General features: G+C 43.9%; 1 protein-coding gene across 1 annotated transcript in view; it reads left to right on the top strand.

The window, feature by feature from the left end:
• Positions 1–23,948, top strand: part of LOC129696261 (gamma-glutamyl hydrolase-like) — a 59,073-nt gene that overhangs the window by 14,536 nt on the left and 20,589 nt on the right. The window contains exons 3-5 of the mRNA XM_055633988.1: positions 5,856–5,906; positions 14,399–14,483; positions 16,844–16,982. Of these exons, the coding sequence (XP_055489963.1) occupies positions 5,856–5,906; positions 14,399–14,483; positions 16,844–16,982 (275 nt within the window). The remainder of the gene's footprint in view (positions 1–5,855; positions 5,907–14,398; positions 14,484–16,843; positions 16,983–23,948) is intronic.

The raw sequence follows: 23,948 nt of genomic DNA on the forward strand, positions 1-23,948 counted from the left end.
TTCCGGGGGTCGCCGTCTGGAGCCCGGAGTGCTGGACCTGCTGCACCAACATCATGGAGCTGCGGTTTGCGGAGCTCCCAACGCGGGCGGCGCTGATGGACAGCGCGGGGTCCTGTGACTCTGCCCGGCTCGGCCTGTGGACTCAGGAGCTGCAGACTCCGGGCAGCGGGAGATGGCTGGGAGGATCAGGAGGTCACGGGGTTCGGCGTCGGCGTTCTGAGGGGGCGGCGACTGAGGAGCTCGGAAGGCCCCGACCACGGAGGGGAGGCTGGCTCACCGTCTGGGTTCGGCGTTTCGGCGTTTGTGCATCAATTTCAGCCCGGCGTGAAATTGGGACAATGAACAATCGGGCCCGTGCGCGGTCCAGGATTCTGCAGAGGGGGGCGGTCGGCTAGTTTTCACGGGGCTCGGAAGGCCCCGACCACGAGGGTATGAACACGGTCAGGGGAGGCTGGAACATGGGACTATGGTGCCATCCTCACCTTGGTGCCATTTATGTTATGTTGTGTTGTGGACTTTCTGTGTTTGTGCTTTTTTTTAAATTCAATTTCAATTTTATTTTTAATATGTTTTATTATTTATTTATTTTTGTGCGATTTTTTTTATGATACTACCTGTAAGGGAAAATTCATTTCGTCGTCTCAAATTGAGACAATGACAATAAATTTGAATACAATACAATACAATACAATACAATACAAGATTTACCTGCCGTGCGCAGTCCAGGATTCTGCGGAGGTGGCAGTCATGCTCAGCCACATCTCTGCCGTATACCAGAATGTCGTCCACAATAATCGCACAGGGCAGACCTGCAAACAGTTGCTCCATAGAGCGCTGGAATACCTCACTAGCGGAGTTGATGCTGAACGGCATCCGTAAGAATTTAAACCTGCCGAAGGGTGTACCGAAGGTTGTTAAGTCAGAGGAGCGTTTGTCCAGGGGTATTTGCCAAAATGAACTCCTGACATCGAGGACGGAAAACACCGTTGCTTGTCTGACTTGGGCAGCGACGTCTTCAACGGTCCGCATTGGGTAGTGGGGCCGCTTGATCGCCAAGTTCAAGTCCTTGGAGTTGATGCACACCCGTATCTCATCCTTTCCTTTTTTCATCGTGGCGACTATGGTGGAGACCCACTCGGTGGGCTCGCTGACTGACGCCATAACTCGCATATCGACCATATCGACCATGTCCTTTAGCATAGCCTCCACCTTGCCCTTCATGGCGAATGACACTCTGTGCGGCGGGCGAATTACAGGCATCACAGAGGGGTCAGTTGCAATCTTGTACACTAGCGGCAGCTTTCCTAGCTTACCGTCAAAAAGGTCTGGATACTCGGATAGCGGATCCATCACAGCTTGTACCTCGTGGACCGTCCGGTCGAAAGACACCAGACCGAGATCCTGGCAGGTCTGGTTGCTCAGCAAGGTTACACAGTCGCAATCCAGAATAAAGAACGACAGGTCACGGGAAGATTTCTGCAGCACACAGTGGAAAGTGGCCCTCCCCACAGGTGTTAGTTTCTCTCCCCCATAGGCACGCAAAACAGAGCGATCGGCAGTCAACAGTTCATTATTTCTTATCTTGTTGAAAAGCGATGTTGACATAACATTGACTTTTGCACCAGTATCGAGTTTAGCAGAGAATGACTTGTTATTCACCGTAATGAGCACAGAAGGATCAGGGAGGCGAGAGTGGCTGTGAAGGACTGTGTAAACACTTGACTCTCCCATGGAATATCCGATCACAGAGTCGTGGGCAGTGTCGGCAGTAGACTGAGAGTCCATCTCACTATCAAGTTGCTGAAGGTTGTTTAGGATTTGCCTAGTAGCTGGTGGCACTTTCCCACGGGAACGGCATGCGGCAGCAAAATGATTCATTTTCTTACAGAAATTGCAGGATTTTCCGAAAGCCGGGCACTGAGACTGCACGGGGTGGGCATAGTTACAATTAGGACACTTAGGTGCCCGCGGGTCCCGAGACGTACGGGCGGGCCGCGGTGGAGGGCGAGAGTTGTCCTGCAAACGTCGTGGCCCTGTAACGCCAGTCAGATGGACAGCGCGGCTGTCAGATCCCCTCACCCCATGCGTAGGGGCTACCACCTCGGCGATGCGACACGCATGCATTGCCTGAGTCAGGGTCAGGTCAGGTCGTTGCAGCAAATCAGCACGTAACTTCTGGTCTAACATGCCAGTAACTAGAATGTCCCTGGTGAGCTGGTCACGCATATTCTCAAAACGGCACCGCTGAGCAAGGTAGCGCAGGTCAGCGATGAAACACTCGACAGGTTCATCTGGCTGTTGCTTCCGCGAGAAAAACCTAGCCCGCTCCAATATGCAGTTGGAGGGCAGGTCGCAAATCTCGGCAAAGTTACGCAAAAGACATATCGGGTCGTCGGCAGACTCCGCTGGCACGACGGGCTGGCCGTTGTCATCCAGGACCGCTGGATCATAGACGAAAGCCTGAGCTCTCTTCATAGCATCGGGACCTGCTAGATTAAGCAGGAGGGAGGCACGGACCGCAGCTGGGTCATTTCTGTGCACAATATTGATGAAGTGGGTGTAGTCCATTACAAAAGTAGCCCATCGCTCCGCAATGTCTGCATCAAAGACAAGGGGAGAAGGTTTCCTGCACGAGGAGGCCATTAAAACTGACAGGGAATACCGGGCAAGAATAAAAAGAAAACCGGTAAACGGGAGGCGCGAGTCTAACTATCTGACACCATGTAAAGGGACTCAGTCTGACGCACTGTAACCTTTACTAGAGCCTTTATTATAGCACATGGCACACACGTCCCAGCACTGGCTGCATCCAGCCTTCAGGCGTACCAGGACAAAATGGGAGGAAGGAAGGGGAGGAGATCATAGTTATACTGATATGAGAGGGCGTGTTAATGGTGATGAGGTAGCTACATTATAGGTTGCATGCATAAACCATCTACAACGAGTGTCTACCAAAGCAAACCTACTCCCAGCTTAAAGAAGGCAAACGTAAAAGAGGTGGACAAAAGAAGAGATTCAAAGATGCCTTAAAATCCAGCATGAAGAAATGTGAAATCGACATCGACAATTGGGAAACCAATGCCAAGGACAGGAAACTCTGGCGAACCATCATCCAAGAAGAAACAGCGACCTTCGAAGCCAAGAGATGCGCAGAATTAGAAGAAAAGAGAAGAAAACGGAAAGAGAGTCAGCAATAACCAAAGCCCGATCTGCCATCTGGAATTACCCGTTCTGAATGCCGAAGAACTTTCAAAGCCAGGATTGGACTCATAAGCCACCTGAGAGTCCATAAAATCAACAGAACGTAGACCATCATCCTCGACCTCGAGGGATAGCCACGACGACGGATATATCAAAATGAGACAAGTCATCAGAAAGTGTTGAATTTTTAAATATTATGATTTGAAACAAATCAGGAAGCATGTGTTGGCCTCATTATTAAAAAAACATGCTTGTCTGTGGTAATTTACTGAGGTCTGCTAGTGCTGTTCATTGCTCCATTTTACATGGGCTTCTGAGGTTACTTTGTTAAATGACTAGATTAGAAGGATTAGAAGCATATCCTCTGTGATGTTGTTAAATTTCCATCTGACTACACTGGTATTATGGCTGAGTAGGTGTAGGCTAATTTTATAGTAAAAAATATAGAGATGCAGAAATGCTTGCACAGTTTGCATTTGCATGGACCTTTTTACTTTCAAGTTTTATTTCGTTTAGACTCATAGAGTGATTCAGTGTGGAAACAGGGCCTTCGGCCCAACTTGCCCACACCGACCAATATATCCCAAATCGTAAATTTCTACCAGGGTTCCCGCAATTTCCTCTCTGGTTTCCCACAATGTCCTCGGACATATCTGATTAGGTCCTGGACATTTGTCTATCATTATACACGATAGTACCTTCAGTACATTTTCGACGGTAACATCGGCTGCTCTTAAGACACTTCCATTGACTGCCCCAAGTACCTGTCTTTCTCCTCAGTAAATACAGAGGAGAAATACTCATTAAGGACCTTACCCATCTCCTGTGGCTCCACACAGAGGTGACCGCTTTGATTCCTGAGAGGTCCCATTCACTCTCTAATTACCCTTTTCCCCTTTATATATTTTGAATGCAGTTTGAAAAAATAAAATGCAGAGGTAATGAATGCACTTTGTAAAAAGTGACAAGTTGTAAATATATGCATGCAACTGAAGATTAACATGTTGTTCAGTATTCTGGAATTAATTTGAATGCTGATTTAATTTTATGTTTCAGAGGATAATTGAATGGGAAATTATTCTTTCTCTGGAAAATTCTGAGGGGCATTGAGGGGAAACATTAGGAACCCTTTCTCCACAGCAGAGGTTTAGGGTAACGAGTAGGTGTTTTAGAAGGGGGAAGTGGAACCCAGGGAAGATTTTTTTCATCCAGAGGGTGTTTGAAATCTGGAATGCACAGCCTAAGCGGCCAGTGGAGGCAGATACCCACAACAATAAGTATCCAGGTGAGCCCTTGAATCACCAAGATATGGAAGGTGAAAGACCAAGTGCAGGTAAATATGATTAGTATAGATGGGAACTTTGACTGGTGTGGACATGGTGAGCCGAAGAGCTTGTTTCTGTGCTGTGTGATTTTATAACTATTTTTCAGAATCTTATTTTAACGACACAGTTAATAAACTGAGTTTTGATTTTCTTCAGAACTGATGTTCCAGATAGTATTTCTAAAGCACTCAAGCAAAGATATTTCCAGAAAACGTCTGGGTGGTGTGCAACGTGATTTTTATGTTGCTTGCACAAAATTCATTTGCACCAGTACGACCAACGAATGATGCAGGCCCTTCACACAGAAACAAGCTTCGACAAGGTAGATGAAGTCTGCATCACAAGTACTTAGAGCAGACGTGCCTTACCTTGTCCATACCTGATAAATTCAATGGGTGCATTCACTTGCAGGTAGATCCTCTTTAAGTGTCTTCTTGCCTTTTGCTCCCACTGGCACCCCATTATCACTGACATCAGTCAGGCAGCCATCACATTTTTCGATCCCTGAAGTCTGACACACTGTATGAGGTCACTTTACTCTCCTTAAATGCAGAAACCCAATCATTAATGTTCTGATCCCTGCCCTGCCCCTTCCCTCCCCCTTCCAATTATGGGTCTTTCAAACCTTTCCAACCTTCCTTAATCAAACTATTTTAACCCTCCTTGGCCTCTGATAGACAAGCTAGATGTCCAAGTTGTAATAAGTGCCTTGGGCCTTGTATAAGAGAATATTGTCACGGGTCCACGTACAAAACATGTAGTGCCTCATTCCACACTGCCATGACCTTTGGAAGCACAAGAAAATACCTGTCATTAGTTACAAATAGTAGGTGTGATACTGTACTGAATAAGTTACTTGACCAGCAGTTCTGAGCTATTGAATCAAAGACATTGATTTCAATCCTGCTATGGCAGCTGGGGAATTTAAGTTCAAATAATCAATTTTTTGAAGAGAAAATTGGTGTCAATAGAAAAGTAAATCAAAGTGATATTATCATTAAATGACTGGATTGCCATAAGAACATCTAATTGATCCATTGATGTCCTTCAGGGAGAAATCTGCTTAACAGCTATGCCTTCAATTCAACCCACGCCTATTTTTTTCTGTGGAAATTAGGGATGAACAATAAACGTCGCCATTGCCAGCAAACCCACATCTCTTGAAAAATAAATTATGTCAATTTTATTGGTTAGCTTATTTAAAGTGCACTCCAAATTCCAGTCTATGCACTTGAATTAAACAATTTAAGAAAGTAGCTTCATAATATAACCTCATTGTTATAACTTTATAAAACATGTTTATTATTTTCTTTGTTTTATTTATTACAGCATTAAACTAACAGTTGCTGAATATACAAAGTTGTTTCATTCCATAAACGGGTGAGTTATACAATTGACTGGGCTATGATATTCTTGATTCGGTATTGGGATCGGTTATTGGAGTTATTCCAATGGCTTGTAATGAAGATTTCCTGTGGGGTGATATTGATATTCTTTCATTCATAGTGGCCAATTTTGTTGATTAGTCTTATTGATCTCAAAGATTATTAAGAGGATTAGTAATGTCAATTCTGCAAGAAATTGATCTGTTTCCTTTTAGAAATTATATGAAATTTCAATAGACAATAGGTGCAGGAGCCAGCACTGCCATTCAATGTGATCATGGCTGATCATCCACAATCAATACCCCGTTCCTGCCTTCTCCCCATATCTGCTGACTCCGCTATCTTTAACTCTATCTAACTCTCTCTTGAAAGCATCCAGAGAATTGCCCTCCACTGCCTTCTGAGGCAGAGAATTCCAAAGATTCACAACTCTCTGGGTGAAAACGTTTTTCCTCATCTCCATTCTAAACGGCCTACCCCTTATTCTTAAACTGTGGCCCCTGGTTCTAGATTCCCCCCCCAACATCGGGAACATGTTTCCTACCTCTAGCGTGTCCAATCCCATACTAATCTTATATATTTCAATAGGATACCCTCTCATCCTTCTAAATTCCAGTGTATACAAGCCCAGTTGCTCTATTCTATCAACATATGACAGTCCCGCCATCCTGGGAATAAACCTTGTGAATCTACGTTGCACTCCCTGAATAGCAAGAATGTCCTTCCATAAATTTGGAGACCAAAACTGCACACAATACTCCAGGTGTGGTCTCACTAGGTCCCTGTACAAATGCAGAAGGACCTCTTTGCTCCTATATTCAATTACTCTTGTTATAAAGGCCAACATGCCATTAGCTTTCTTCACTGCCTGCTGCACTTGTATGCTTACTTTCAGTGACTGATGAACAAGGACCCCCAGATCTTATTATACTTCCCCTTTTCCCCCAACTTGACACCATTCAGATAATAATCTGCCTTCCTGTTTTTTCCACCAGTGGATAACCTCACATTTATCCACATTAAACTGCATCTGCCATGCATCTGCCCACTCACCCAACCTGTCCAAGTCACCCTGCATCCTCATAGCATCCTCCTCACAGTTCACAATGCTACCCAGCTTTATGTCATCTGCAAATTTGCTAATGTTACTTTTAATCGCTTCATCTAAATCATTAATGTATATTGTAAATAGCTGCGGTCCCAGCACCGAGCCTTGTGGTACCCCATTAGTCACTGCCTGGCATTATGAAAGGGACCCGTTAATCCCTACTCTTTGTTTCCTGTCTGCCAACCTATTTTCTATCCATGTCAGTACCCTACCCCCAATACCATGTGCTCTAATTTTGCCCACTAAGGGCCTATGTGGGACCTTATCAAAGGCTTTCTGAAAGTCCAGGTACATTACATCCACTGGCTCTCCCTTGCCCATTTTCCTAGTTGCATCCTAAAAAAAGTCCAGAAGATTAGTTAAGCATGATTTCCCCTTCGTAAATCCATGCTGATTCGGACGATCCTGTTACTGCTATCCAAATGTGCTGCTATTTCATCTTTTATAATTGACTCCAACATCTTCCCCACCACCAGTGTCAGGCTAACTGTTCTATAATTCCCTGTTTTTTCTCTCCCGCCTTTCTTAAAAAGTGGGAAAACATTAGCTACCCTCCAATCCCCAGGAATCCCCAATCCCCTGATCTTGAATCTATAGAACATTGGAAAATGATCACCAATGTGTCCACAATTTCTAGAGCCACTTTCATAAGTACCCTGGGATGCAGACCATCAGACCCTGGGAATTTATCAGCTGGGAAATGTCCCAGCTACACTAGTCCCACTTGCTTATGCTTGGTGTAGATTGGTTATTGCCCTTCCCCTTCCGTACCGGAAAAGTTAGTAGGGCTGGGTGGTGAGGAACCCGAGAAAGAGAACGCAGCTGGGAAGCCTGGAGAGGAACGGCGGGGCGAGCATGCAGGACTAGGGGCACTAGGGGATGAGGGAACCGAACAACGCGGAGATTGCATGCTGGGGTCAAGGGGTCTGGGACAAACAATAGCAGCAGTTGTCTTGAACAACAAAGGCGGTGCATGGGGACCGGGATGAGCTGGTCGCGGTTCGTTCACGGGCAGAAGATGTTGACGGCTGCGCCGGTACAGAACACCATCGACGTTGACAAGGTAGGAAAGAGGTTCCTTGGATGGCCCCTCAACGAAACCCAGTCGAGTATGTCCAACTGCAGTCTGCAGGCGGACCACTTGGCCTTGCAGTAACGGTTTAAGTTGTTTGCTCGACGTCATAGGAGTGCTTCTGGACATCATGTTTCTCCTGAATGCGCTTCTGGACTGCAGCAGGTTTGAGCACCTGTGGCTTCAGCTGTTGCTGGGCGACGGGGAGCTGAGGGCCGTGTCATGCGAGACATCAGCCGCTGGACGGGAGAGCCTAGAACGCCATCCCTGGAAATGTTTCTCAGGTTTAACAGATCCAGGTAGACGTCGGACTTGGAAAGATGCGAACGTTCCATTAGCTGTTTTGCGCTCCTGACAGCGATGGTGTTCTGTACCGGCGCAGCCGTCAACATCTTCCGCCCTGTCTCCCAGCACAGTTCACCAGCCAGGCATTTAGACATTTTGCCAGATGCTGGAACTTTCAGCATGTTACCAGCAGCCCTGAATACCCTCAATAAAACGGCCTCGCTGAGCGTGCTGTTAGCTGTTAGCTGATGGTTAGCTGACCGCCTGACAGGTACAGCGAGTATGTTTAACTGCATGTGTTTTAACATCTGTATAACAACTTTTTTCTCTACGGGGAAGAATGTAGATTGGTTATTACATGTGAACCAATCAGAGTAATGTACTACCACTAACTGCACCTCACTGTACATTTTATATTAACACCCATCTCCTATATTACGTAGTTACACTGGTGGTAGAGATGAACTAACAACGTATTGTACTGCACCACCATGACTGATGATTTTATTTCGGAGTCACGTGAGTGACTACGTGAAGAAGGCCGTCATCCCACTTGGCACGTCATTACGTCGACTCGCTTTGCGCAAACGAGCCGACTGGCAGCAGCATTTGCGCTGTCTAGCGGTAAGCTTAAACCAACAAGGTAAGTTTTAAACTTACCTCCGAGATTGTTTTTTGTTTTGCAGGAAACTCATTACAAAGTTTGCCTGCTGGATTGGGGGAGAAGTCCGGACGGGCCGCGGGTAAACAACTATGGACCGCGGGAACCCCAGTCACGGAACAGAGGAAATCCCAGTCTTGACTTCGGGGATACCGGAAACGGACCACGGGACCCGCTACAGAGACCGCGGCAGTGCGAGTAGCGGGTGGCGATCAGAATTCGTCTCTCGAATCACTGGCAGTGGAGCCAGCAGCGTCGGACTGATGCCGAGACAGCCCTTGGAGGTTAGTCACAAAAATTGTATCTCCCCTCTGCGGAGGGGAGTGGAGGGAAGAGGCCCATTCATTAAAACAAAACAGGCCAGGAGTACCTAGGCAAATCCAATTGGAGGGTTAGCCACTATTTGATCTCTCACTCTGAGGAAGGGAGCGCAAGGAGAAAGCCCGCAAACAATTCGGGCCAGGAGGATTCCGGATGGAGAGGATTATCTTCTTCATGGGTAACGTGTTTAAACGTTCAAACCCACATGGAGCACCTGGTGGAGAGGTGCTCCACAATGATATACTCCAATGGAGGGAGTTATCAGCCCGGGGGAGAATCCGCAGGCAGTGGCACCTGTTTCAGGGCTGCACTAATGTCTCCTCTGAGGAGAGGAGCATCAAGGGTCAGTTTCAGTCTGACCCAAAGCAAGAACCTGACATAGGTCCGCTGGAGGGGCCATGTCATCGCAGGTATCCTCAGGGGCCTGCGGCAGCACCTGTTTTCAGGGCTGCCTACAAATCTCACTCTCTGTGGAGAGGAGTGCGAGTGATCAGTAGGTAACTGATCTCCAATTTAAAGTATGAACATACTGAAGCACATGCATATGGCCTCAAGAGTACTCGCAAACAAAGGGTTTGCTGCCCGAAGAGTTGGTCTCCAGCCGGTAGAGACCAGAGTTCTCACGCTACAAGTGCCGTCAAGCGAACAGCGCTTTCAGGGTGACATTGGAGAAACCAGCCGCCGAATCCTCTCTTCAGGTAAGACCAGAAGAAGGAAGCAAAAGCTGTTGGACTAATCAAGGTACCAACGACAAGCAAAGCTTCATCAGTAGGCGACAACACACCCCACATCTCCATAGGGGGTAAGCAGTTCACTGAAGCCGGTGGTAGCTTGAAAGCTGGGCACGGAAATATGATCAGAGTCGTCTTTCAAGGCAGACTCAGAGTTATGGCCAGAATTGTCTTACAAGGCAGGCTCAGTATGATGAGGTTTCAGACCAAGACCCGAGCAGGGGTCAGGAGAAGCATGGAATCCACACTCCCTACCAATCCTACTCCCCAATCAAGGAGAGAAAAGGAACCCGCATCAGTGGCCTTTGGGCTTACCACAAAACCACCGGTAGCCATGGAGGTAGGTGGGTCTGGGTGTACCGAAACAAGGGATTGTGGACCAGTTACATGTTGGTAATTTTTACTCTTGTGTTTTTTTGTTCAAAATGACAATGAAAAACAACATGAGTTTCAGATCTGGTTTTAAAAAATAGATAATAACGTGCGATTACTTTTACTGCACAACATACATAGGTTCCAAGCAGACTTGGAATTGGGACCGGAGTTGTCTTCGAGGCAGGCTCAGTATTATGGGCAGGGTTGCCTTTCAGGACAGGTGACAGATGGAGGATGTCACTTCATCCAGGTTTAACTCATATGTGCAGTACAGACTTTTAGAATAATAAATTTTGTTACGGTTTAACAACTGTTTTATAAGAGCTATATGGCAAGCATCAATCTCAAAGATGCATGCTATGCAGTTTCCCATTCACTGGAATCGCCAGAGATATTTGAAATTTACCTGGATGGGGCTATAATAACAGTTAAAACGTTGCAAAATAGGCTAACTACAGTTCCCAGGTTTATTTACCAAATTTCCAAACGGAGCTTGGGCTGCTCAGAGCTCAAGAACATTAGTTACAATTTATCTGGAATGATGTTAAACGGGCTTTGCATTACCTGAAGTTAAAACATGCAAATAATTAACCTCTCTAGTAGCATATAGGTCATTACAAATAAACCTATGCTATTCTCAGCTGAAGCTACCGAAATCACGATGGTGGCAATATTCAGCATTGCTCCAGTATTTTTGGTCGGGTATACTTAGTATTACAAATTGATGCTAATGTTCAAAGATGAGAAGTATGGTATGCCATCTCCAGTTACGGAGGCGGATGTGGGTTGCATAAGTTACCAATTTTCAGTAATTGGTATCAACTACCTATACCTCGGTGCATTCTATGCATTAAAGGTTATTGTAAGAATGTGCACAATCTGCATGCTCAACTCCAAGGAGCATTTGTAATAAGGTGGATGAGTTGAATTTGCAGATAGCTATTAATGGCTATGATATAGTTGGGAATCCGGAGACATGGCTCCAGGGTGACCAAGGCTGGGAGCTGAACATCCAGGGATATTCAATATTCAGGAGGGATAGAGAGAAAGGAAAAGGAGGTGGGGTAGCGTTACTGATTAGAGAGGAGATTAATGCAATGGAAAGGAAGGACATTAGTTTGGAGGATGTGGAATTGGTATGGGTAGAGCTGCGAAACACTAAGGGGCAGAAAACGCTGGTGGGTGTTGTGTACAGGCCACCTAACAGTAGTAGTGAAGTTGGAGATGGTATCAAACAGGAAATTAGAAATGCGTGCGACAAAGGCAAAACAGTTATAATGGGTGACTTCAATCTCCATATAGATTGGGTGAATCAAATTGGCAGGGGTGCTGAGGAAGAGGATTTCTTGGAATGTATGCGGGATAGTTATCTAAATCAACATGTAGAGGAACCAATGAGAGAGCAGGCTATTTTAGACTGGGTATTGAGTAATGAGGAAGGGTTAGTTAGCAATCTTGTTGTACGTGCCCCCTTGGGCAAGAGTGACCATAATATGGTTGAGTTCTTCATTAGGATGGAGAGTGACATTGTTAATTCAGAAACAATGGTTCTGAACTTAAAGAAAGGTAACTTTGAGGGTATGAGACGTGAATTGGCCAAGATTGACTGGCAATTAATTCTAAAAGGGTTGACGGTGGATATGCAATGGAAGACATTTAAAGACTGCATGGATGAACTACAAAAATTGTTCATCCCAGTTTGGCAAACGAGTAAATCAGGGAAGGTAGTACATCCGTGGATAACAAGGGAAATCAGGGATAGTATCAAAGCGAAGGATGATGCGTACAAATTAGCCAGAAAAAGCAGCATACCGGAGGACTGGGAGAAATTCAGAGACCAGCAGAGGAGAACAAAGGGCTTAATTAGGAAAGAAAAAATAGATTATGAAAGAAAACTGGCAGGGAACATTAAAACTGACTGCAAAAGTTTTTATAGATATGTGAAAAGAAAGAGATTAGTTAAAACAAATGTAGGTTCCTTGCAGTCAGAAACAGGTGAGTTGATCATGGGGAACAAGGAAATGGCGGACCAATTGAATAACTACTTTGGTTCCGTCTTCACTAAGGAAGACATAAATAATTTGCCGGAAATAGCAGGGGACCGCGGGTCAAAGGAGTTGGAGGAATTGAGTGAAATCCAGGTTAGCCGGGAAGTGGTGTTGGGTAAATTGAATGGATTAAAGGCCGATAAATCCCCAGGGCCAGATAGGCTGCATCCCAGAGTACTTAAGGAAGTAGCTCCAGAAATAGTGGATGCATTAGTAATAATCTTTCAAAACTCTTTAGATTCATGAATAGTTCCTGAGGATTGGCGGGTAGCAAACGTAACCCCACTTTTTAAGAAGGGAGGGAGAGAGAAAACGGGGAATTACAGACCAGTTAGTCTAACATCGGTAGTGGGGAAACTGTAAGGGTCAGTTATTAAAGATGGGATAGCAGCACATTTGGAAAGTGGTGAAATCATTGGACAAAGTCAGCATGGATTTACGAAAGGTAAATCATGTCTGACGAATCTTATAGAATTTTTCGAGGATGTAACTAGTAGCGTGGATAGGGGAGAACCAGTGGATGTGGTGTATCTGGACTTCCAGAAGGCTTTTGACACGGTCCCACATAAGAGATTAGTATACAAACTTAAAGCACATGGCATTGGGGGTTCAGTATTGATGTGGATAGAGAACTGGCTGGCAAACAGGAAGCAAAGAGTAGGAGTAAACGGGTCCTTTTCACAATGGCAGGCAGTGACTAGTGGGGTACCGCAAGGCTCAGTGCTGGGACCCCAGCTATTTACAATATATATTAATGATCTGGATGAGGGAATTGAAGGCAATATCTCCAATTTTTCTTCACTACTAACTACTTTTGGTTGACGGAGGCAAAGGTGTTTGTAAGGTTGACAAAGGCTGCATAGTGATTAGTGTTATTCTCTGCACCGTCTTTTGAACTTCTAGCGCAGTAATGTTCCATTATACTTTTTGATGAGCAAAATCCACATGATCTAGGTAGGAGCTGTTTAGCAACTAGTCGAGGTGGTTAGGGTAAATCTTTACAGTGACATTTGCTGTGGCAGATTGCAGAGGGATCCTTCTGTAATTACCTCAGTTCTCCTTGTATCTTTTTCTTAAAGATGATCACAATTACAGGATCTCTGAGGCCTTTTTCCATGCACTTCTCTTTGCAGATGAGCAAGATGAGGAAATGATTTTTGCATCAGTAGTCCTCTGCCAAGTTTTAACATTTTTTTCTGCTTTGGAAGTCTTATTATTTTTAATTGGCTGAATCAACTTTCCAACCTCCTGCCAGACTGGGATGGCACCAAGATTGCAATGCATATTTTGTTGTAGAATTGAGCAATCACATTCGTCAAAGATAAGGCCTCAGTTGAGAAGGTTATCCATGTGTTTCTTCCAGTGGGATGTAACTGTGCCTCCGTCTTTGATATGGTCTTCTCTGTTCGTAGTTCTCAATGACATGAGTCCTTTTTGTCAACGATGATCTTGAGAGCACTGAAAAATCTGTATGAATTTTGCCTAATTTCCGGATTCAATGGTCTTTCTACATGCTATCTAATCTTTAGGTCACATTTTATTTATTGGTGCTCAGCCTTTAGCTGCATCTACAGCTATGTTTTTATTTCCATTGGAACGTGGTTTTTCTTTTAATCCACAATACCTTTCATTAATAATAATTTACATCCTGAATCAAACTACTGTTCCTGATGTTTTCTGTTTGGGCAGCCAAGAGCCAACTATCTACATCAGACTTCAGGGCACAACAAGCACTATGAATCTATTCTGCTTCCTGCTAGTTGGGGGATGTCAAGCTGCTCTTGAGTTATTGACGGAAGAACCAATTTTATCTTGAAACAATGATTACTGTACCCAGCACCATCTTGGGGGCTTGTTTGATAGACTTTTTCTCCATCTTCATTTAGGGTGCTCTTTCCTGGAGGTGAAAGTTCTGTTCAAGAATCCAGATATTCTGAGATTGCAGCCATCTTTTATAATCTTGCGCGACAGGTAACTTTACAGTACACACAAAGTGAAGATAAATGTATTAAAAATACATAAGAAATAGAGGAATTCTTCAAGAAGAAATTGCACATTTTATCTACCGAGGAATTCTTCAAAGTCATTGTAAAGAACATTAAATTAGTAAAGAGCCTTCATTGAAACAGAATGGAACCAGGACTATAGAGAAAATATACTCATAGATAGTGATTAGTTGTAGCTAGTTACTATAATCCAAAGCCTAGCCATGAAAATAGAGTCTCACCATTGGACTTTAGTGGAAATGTTTGAATCCGTTTGCATTGAGCAGCTTTTGGCTTCTTTGAAGAGCTAAACACATTGAAAGAAATTACCCAAAGAGAGAGATTATTTAAAAGATGATGTATTGAATCCCAAAAATTAAATTGGCAAGAGACAAATAAGTCCCAATTGGGATATTCAAAGGACTGATGTTCTAGATATCTACATAGAATGACAAAAAGTGGGCCTTGAATAAAGTAATAGGAACTACAATATTGCATTTTATGTTTGGGTTTACACCTATTTATGTTTGGAGGTACCCTGTACTAAATTGACACCCTTTGTAGGAAAGGGAACCTAATGCAACACTTTCACTTCCAGGTTTCCCTTTTGAGTTATTTGCTTATTTTCCACACTGTATACTACAAATTGAATCAGCCAAAGTTCCCTCCTTATTCCATGCTATGTGACATTGGAGTTTGGAGTTGGAAAAAACAGTTTTTACCCCACTGCTATAAAAGCACTAAATGTAGTCGCCAAGGAACGCAGGGGCGATACAGACTAAGGGACTGTGGTAACTGTGAAATCGACAGAAGGATGGAGGGTTGGGTGTGTATGCGTGCTTTGTTCGTGATATTTATTTAGTTGTTTATCTTTATTATTTTACCGTGTATGTATCGTTAGCTTTTAGAAATGTTTGTATGCTGCACTGACTGGCTGACATTTTAAATTTTGTTGTACATGGTCCATGTTACAATGACAATAAAGAAACTATTCTATTCTATTCTATTGTAATCATAGACATAGAAAATGTCTTGGTAAATCTATTTACACCCTACCCTGCAGAGCATAGATTTCAGTTCTTGTCTCCCTTTTGTTTCACTCTTTTCGTATTAACTACTGCACCCTTATGGATTGCCTCAACTCGTGATTCAAACGTTAACCTCTCAATCTCTCCTTTTCTCTCAGTTCCTCCTATTATTAGTATAAGTATGCTTAGTGATATATGTCAATGATATGGACTTTTAGTATTGGAACCAAGGGTAAGTTTGATATACTTGATACAAAAACTGTTTGATGAATGAGTTATAGACTGCAGGGCGATATTAATGGTGTGGTGAGATGGAAGCTGTAGTATATAGAATGATCTAAATAAGTTTTTTAAGTAATGCATTTAGGAAAAGGAAGCCAGGGAAGAAAATACAGAAAAGGCTGCTGAGGTCTGTAAAAGAAAAAAGCGTTCTGGAGCTCATGTTATCAGATCCATGAAGCCAGCACTTAACCAGATAAACTGGATAAGGAGGCATTTGGAGTATTTGTTGGCTGAGGTATAAAATGTAAGATCAAAATAAGATCATGTTAGAGCTGGCAATTTTTATTTATGAGGAGAGAGTACCTTTCTTGAATCAATAGAGGCTCATGGAAGATTTAATTGAAATATATAAAATTAGAAGAGGCCTAGACAATGACAGGAATGATTTGTTTCTCTCCAGTGAGATCATTAACATAATAATTGGCAAAATAATAATATTTAAAATGTACGGGCATTTGGTGCTGCAGTCTCTCAGGCAATGAGCTAGTAAATAGTAGGTACACAAAAATGCTGGAGAAACTCAGCGGGTGCAGCAGCATCTACGGAGCGAAGGAAATAGGTGACGTTTCGGGCCGAAACCCTTCTTCAGACTCAGCTAGTAAATGGTATCAGGTTATCCAAAAATAGATACAAAATGCTGAAGTAACTTAGCGGGTCAGACAACATTCCTGGAGAACATGGTTAAGTGACGTTTAAGGTCGAACACTTCTTCAGATTCAGCTTATATACGTAATTATTTTCTTGATTGACATAGCCATAATGTGTTTTAATTTTATATAATTCACCCCGTCCTCCTAACAATTCTTACCATGCTTTTACATTTCTATATTTTGTCTTAATTGTAATCTGAAATTCAGTCATCATTCTGGTTGTTTTCCCAGCTTTTCTGTTTGTCTGTTGTTAGAAACTTGTGAAATGTACCACCTAAATTAAAGTTTGTTAATCTAACAAAATAACTTGGAAAAAACTTGCTGATAGAGAAAGAACACATGGTGATGTTTTTATAGTGTGTGCTGCTACTACTTTTATTTAACAGGTAAAAGATAAAGGAATTCATTTCCCAGTGTGGGGAACATGTCTTGGATTTGAAGAACTAACAGTTCTTACCAGTGGAGAAGATCTTCTTACTATCACAAACACTTCCAATCTTACTCTCCCTTTACATTTTACAGATGGTAAGGAATGCTGAAAATTGCTCTTCCACTCTCTGATAATATACTAATTTTAGTTGTTCTACTTGATCTAACAATCTCAGTATATTTTTGTTACTTCACAGCACATACTCACCATGGGTAAAGTAATTCACCTAAAACCATCCATTTATGTTTCTACTGAGCTATTTTCTTGAACTGCTGCAGCCCTTCTGGTATTGGGAATTGGAAAATCTGAAATCCAAGTCAGAAACAGCAGGTTCCCCTGCAGCCTTATTAATCTTGTTAGTATAGTTTGTAGATTGAGAAGTATTATCAGAGTCGTCTTGCAAGTGTCCTCTCTGGATGTTGATGGTGGGAGAAATAGCAGTGGTAAACAGCATCTGTTGAATACGAAAGTAGTTTGACTCCCGTATTGGAGAGGGTCAATGAATGACACTATGTGGCATGAATGTTATTTCATGATTCTCAACGATGTCTAGATGTTGAACAAGTTTTGGTACATGAAGATGTGAACTACTTTATTTTCTCAAATTTCAAATGGAATTGAATATTATGCAATCATTAACACTTGTGGTCTTATGGTGGAAGGATGGTCATTGACAAATTATCTGAAAGTGGTTGAATAGCCATCTACAATCACAATCATCAATCATCTCTCTTCAAATGACCTTTGGTTCCTATCAGTGGAGAGTTGTGTTTGCAAAACAAAGAACCTACAGTTGCTGGAGGTCTGAAATAAGAAATTAAACATCGAAACATAGAAAATAGGTGCAGGAGTAGGTCAATCAGCCCTTCAAGCCAGCATCACCAATCAATATGATCATGGCCGATCATCCAAAATCAGTACCTAATTTCTGCTTTTCCCCCCATATCCCTTGATTCCGTTAGCCCTATGAGTTTTATCTAACTCTCTCTTGAAAACATCCAGCCAATTTGACTCCACTGCCTTCTGTGGTAGATTATTCCACAGATTCACAACTCTCTGGGGGAAAAGGTTTTTCTGCATCTCAGTCCTAAATGGCCTACCCCTATTCTTAAATTAAGGTGCTATAAATACTCACCGGGTCAGATAATATCTAGGGAAAGAGGAAAATAAAATGCTGTAGCCTGCCAAGGAATAGAGGGTTGTTTTGAATAAAAAAGACCTTATCATTGTCGAAGTGTTTAAGAAGGAACTGCAGATGCTGGAAAATTGAAGGTATCGATTTAATCGAAGGAATCAAAGTCTGAAGAAGGGTTTCAGCCAGAAACGTTGCCTATTTCCTTCGCTCCATAGATGCTGCTGCACCCGCTGAGTTTCTCCAGCTTTTTTGTGTACCTTATCATTATTGAATGTCGCCTGCATTCTCCCCCTTAGCTACATTCACTGATGTCAACAGTTTCTTTATACTATATGGAGTGAAACAGTTTGGCTGTAGGTTTGCTTATGTGATGGCAGAAACTGCAAGGAAGAAGCTAAGATCATCCACTTGGTAATTCTGATTTGAACATAATACACATAAGGAAAAATGAAGACAAAAGATGATTGTAAATGGTCCCAAAAGTTTCAGATTTTCATTGAGCATTTAAGTGATGGCTCCTGCCATTGTTAGAAAATAATATTCTCGGAGCCACTGCCTATTCATCATGGCTAGATTTAGTAGGGCTGTTGAACTTTAATCTGATTGAAAAACAGAAAGGTGAAGCAGCATTAATGGAGAGAAAAACTTGAAGTTTTTGCTGCATACCTGGTGTATACTTTTGTTTTTATTTTGTAATTGCAACATCTGCTGTTTTTACTTGTTTGTTTGCTGTGATTCGAGTCGAGTGGGGCGCCGTCAAGTATGGCTGCCCAGCCTGCAGCTGTTCGTCCTTTCACCTTTTATTTAATTTTTAGTATGTTAAAAAGTGTTGTTTTGGAGGTTTTCTAGTCTTTTTATGTGGAGGGTAAGGGCGTGGGGGGATTTTTTTTCTCAGTCCCTACCTGGTCGGAGATGCGTCTTTCCTCCGAGCTGCATCTTTGCCCCTTCCTCGCGGCCTACCACCTGGACTGGAGTGGCGTTTCCTGCCAGAATCTTCAGCTTCGGTGGCGGCGCAGCGCTGATGCACCATCACAGAGTGGGCGATGCCTTACCGAGGGCCGCCGTGTGGTAAGCTCTGGAGTGCTGGGTCCGACGACTCCAACATCGCGGAACTGTGGTTGCGGAGTTTCCAGCTGCGGGCGGCGCTGACTCTGAACACCGCGGAGCCTGGGATATTTTGCCGAGATCGCCAGTGTTGGAGCTCCGACCAGCGCGGCCTGTGGACTTCGGGAGCCGCGGTCTCTGGATAGGAAGTGGCCGTTCCAGACACTGCAAGCCGCTGAAGAGTGTTCTTCTGACGCCGGAGCTCCATCATCCGGCGAGAGGGCCGGAAACATCGGGCCGCTGTTGCAGTGGATGCGGAGGGCTCAAATAGGTCCCAACCACTGGGTGAACCAGAGGAAGAGGACTATACTTTGCTGCCTTCCCCCTCCCACGGTAGGGAGCTTTTGCATTTTTCAGCTTGAAATTGTGCAATCTGGTGCATACTGTAACGAGTCTTTTAACTTACATTTGAATGCAACATTTATGCTTTAAATTGGATTAGGTATGAATAAGGTAAGGCTAAATTACATTCCTAATTACATTCCACAATAGAGCCAGGCTCTGATCAACAGTTGCAGCACATGAATGACTATATTCATGTATGGAAATCAGATTATATTCATGCTGTTATGCATATATATATATACGAAGATGGCGGACTGCGGGGGTGATGCGCCGTCGTGTATGGCCGCTCCTCCTGCAGTCCGTCCTTTCACCCTTATTTATTTTTATTTTTAGTCCTGTTGGAGGTCTTCTTTTATGTGGTGGGTGGGGGAGGGGAAGGGGGAAATTATTTTTAACCCCAGTCCTACCTGGTCGGAGATGCGGTTTTTCTCCGAACCGCATCTTCGTCCTCTCTGTGCGGCCTAGTCGAACTGGAGCAGCGCTGAGCGGCGTTTCCTGCGGGGACTGCAGCTTCGACGGCGGTGTAGATGCTGGGACACCTACATGGAGCGGGTGATGTCTTACCGGGTCGCCTTGCGGTAATCTCCGGGGCACTGTGACCGTTGACGGCACCGCGGAGCCTGGGATCCGAGATCCGAGATCGCCAGTGTCGGGGGTTCGGCCGGCGCGGCCTGTGAACTTTGGTCGTTGCAGTCTTCGCGTCAGGAAGCGGCCGCTTCAGTCCAGGCCGCTGATGGATGTTCACCGACGCCGATGATCCAGCTTCGCGGCAGGAGGGCCTGAAGACACCGGGCTGGCTGAGGAGGCCAGATATAGGCCCCGACCTCGGGTGGACTATGAGGGGGAGAACTGGTTATTTTTGGTGCCTTCCCTCACAGTGAATTCTGCTGTGGGGGGACGTTTCATGTTGATTTCTATAGTGTACTGTTTCTGTGTCTTTTTTCTTATTCTCTTTTTTCTCTTTTTTTTGATTTGTATGGATTTATTGCATTGATCTGTTCAATTAATTTAATCAATCTTTGTAAAGCACTTTGGTTCAAATACTGGTTTTGTTGAAAAGTGCTATATAAATAAATATTATTATTATTATTATTATATATATATATATATATATATATATATAGAGAGAGAGAGAGAGAGAGAGAAGATTTCAGAGAAACAAAGCAAAAGCTGGACTTCCATCACTGTTCTGCACAAATAAATCAATCAACCTTGTTCAAGAAGGAACTGCAGATGCTGGAGAATCGAAGGTAGACAAAATTGCTGGAGAAACTCAATGGGTGCGGCAGCATCTGTGGAGCGAAGGAAATAGGCAACGTTTCGGGCCAAAACCCTTCTTCAGACGGCTTCAACCTTACCCTTTGAATATAGAAACAAGTCGAAAATAATGCCACATATTCAATCATATATGGTTCAATTAAATTAAGATATATATGTAAAAATATATATGGAAACAGGCCCTTCTGCCCATAACGTCCACACCGACCAACAATCTATCATACACCAATTCCATCCATCACGCCAGGGACAATTTACAGAAGCCAATTAACCTAGAAACCTGCGCTTCTTTCGGATATGGGAGAAACCGGAATATCCAAAGAAAACCCATGTGGTGGTAAGGCAGCAACTCTACCGCTGTGCCACTGTGCCACCCCATTAAATTATTTTTTCTGTAATATATTTATTATGGTGTCACATGAATAAAGATGAACACATGATTCTGATTTCTGCCCTTAATTGGATAACACACATGTCCAGTCATTGTGTTTTATGGCTGGTTTTCAACCTCTTCAGGCTGAAGTTCTCGACTCGAAACATCACACATTCTTTCTCTCCAGAGATGCTGCCTGCTGGTTTTTTCTAGTTTTTAGTGACTATCTTCAGTTTAAACCAGCATCTGCAATTCCTTCCTACACTATTTGTTAAGCAAAACAGGTCCTATTCTCATTATATAATTTTGTGATCAGCGTGAGAGCGTGAGAATTTTGTGAAATGCGTGAGTCTTATGCTCAATGCGTGAGAGTTGGCAGCCCAGTTAATAATGCAAACATTTTAAGCAAGTTTGGACAAAAATCACTTATTACTGCTTTATAACAGTTAAGTTACTTTAAGACCATTTCAGAAATTATGGCAGTCAACAAAAAAATCAACTGACAAATTAAAGCAAACTAAAAAAAAATAACATGTTCCCTTTCCTGACTCTACCTCATAAGTACTTTAACGCTGCTAACAAAGCAAAGGGATATTAATCTCAAGAATCAAAATGGGGAAAGTGGGGGCAATTTTGCTTAAATGGTCATTCTAAGCCCATTCAGATCAGCATAGAGTCAGAGTTATACAACATGTACATGGCTGGCCCAATTTGTCCATAATGATCAAGTTGGCATTCTGCGTGCCCAAGGACTGGCTGCGGTTCCCAGATCAGCTCACGTCCCAGGGACTGGCTGCAGTTCTCAGGTCGGCTCGCCTGCTCTGACTCCGTGAAAACAAATTGAAAATAAACGCGGTTTTTAGGGTTACGGGCCGGATTCGGCCCGTGTGCTGTAGGTTGCCGAACCCTGTCCTAGATGTTTGGCCTCATTGTGGTCCCCCCATGTTTTACAACTGATTCCCCTGGTTCGTTCTTTCATGTTGTCAGCGGCTGCACATCCAACCAAGAAAGAAGAGAAGAGAAGAGATGTGACGTCACTCACAGTCGCCAACCAATGCTCTTCCACAGACCGCACAGATCGCTCTGATGTGGCGCAAAAGAGACAAACTGTGCAGGGACTGAAGACAGCGTGAGAATTCTAACATCAGCGTGAGAATTGGCTGAAATGCGTGACTCTCACGCTCAAAGCATGAGAGTTGGCAGCCCTGTCTAAGGCCAGGATGTGACAACAGACACACAAGGAGACACATACACAAAGGAAGACACACATAAACACACACACACACACACACACGTACACACACACACACATAGAAACGAGAAAGAGAGAGAGGGACACACACACACACACACACACACACACACACACACAGAGAGAGAGAGAGAGAGGGAGAGAGAGAGGGACAGAGAGAGAGACGGAGGGAGAGAGACACACACAGACACACACACACAGGGAGACAGACACACAGGGAGAGAGACACACACACACACACACACACACACACACACACACACAGGGATACCCACCCACACACGGAGACACAGGCACCCACACACACAGACACACACACGCACACACGGGGACACACACACACACACATACAGGGATACACACACACACACACGGGTAGTCACACACACAGGGAGACACACACACACACACACACACACACACACACACACACACACACACACACACACACACACACACACACACACACACAGGGAGACACAGAGACACACACACGGGGAGCCACAAACACACACACACACACATACACAGGGAGACACAGAGACACACACGGGGAGACACATACACAGGGAGACACACACACAGGGGTACCCACCCACACACGGAGACACACACACACACACACACACACAGGGAGACAGACACACGCACACCTTTCCTCCACCCCTCCCTCCCTCTTTCCTCCCCTTCCTCCGTCCTCACTCTTTCCTCCTCCCCATCCCTCTCTCTTTCCTCCCCCTCCCTCTTTCCTCATCCTCCCTCTTTTTCCTCATGCTTTCTCCCCTTTCTCCTTCCCTTCCTTCATCCCCTTTCTACATTCCCTCCCCCTGTCTCTCTTTGCCTCCATCCCTCCCTTTTTTTCTTCCCCCCTCTCTCTCTTTCTCCCCTCCCTCTCTCCTCCCTCTCTTTCCCCCGGTCTGGTGGGCAGGGTGCAGCGTGGATTAGCGGCGCTGGTCCTGCCAATCAAGTTGAAGGGCAGGAGCAAAGATTATAGAGGAGCAAGATAGACCACTCCTCGAAATACGTGTAGTATGACGTGTGATTGTCAACGCCATTTTATTGGGCTTCCCCCACACTGTCATGGCGTCCTTATCTAAATCTTCATCTCACTGCTCTGCTATCAATTTTTCTAATTGTAAATGTAGACAACCCGACCTGTCATTCTTTAGGTTCCCCAATAAAAACGAAAGGTGAGAAAATATTATTATTATTTTCAGTCGATATTCTGTCGTGAAAATGTTATTTTTTGTTCTCCCCTCAACGGCCATTGGGAAACTAGGCTTGTCGGTACATTAGAAAGTTATTAGACTTTTTTTTGTTTGTTTATTTTATTAGAAGTTAATTCAGCACAAAACAGTACAGTGGAACCTAATTTTAGGTGCCAACTATATAATACCGTAATCCATTGTATGTACAACCTCTAGTTTTATGTTATGAGAAGGAAATAAGCAAGACAAGAAAAAGAAAACAATAGAAAGAGGAAAAAGTGGAAGAATAGATGGTAGAGAGTAGAAAAACGTGAAGTGTGTATATCAAAAAATAAAAAAGGAAAAGAGAAAGTGGAAAGTAGAAAT

Source organism: Leucoraja erinacea, chromosome 4, assembly GCF_028641065.1.
Source record: "Leucoraja erinacea ecotype New England chromosome 4, Leri_hhj_1, whole genome shotgun sequence".
In the NCBI taxonomy this organism is placed as follows: domain Eukaryota; kingdom Metazoa; phylum Chordata; class Chondrichthyes; order Rajiformes; family Rajidae; genus Leucoraja; species Leucoraja erinaceus.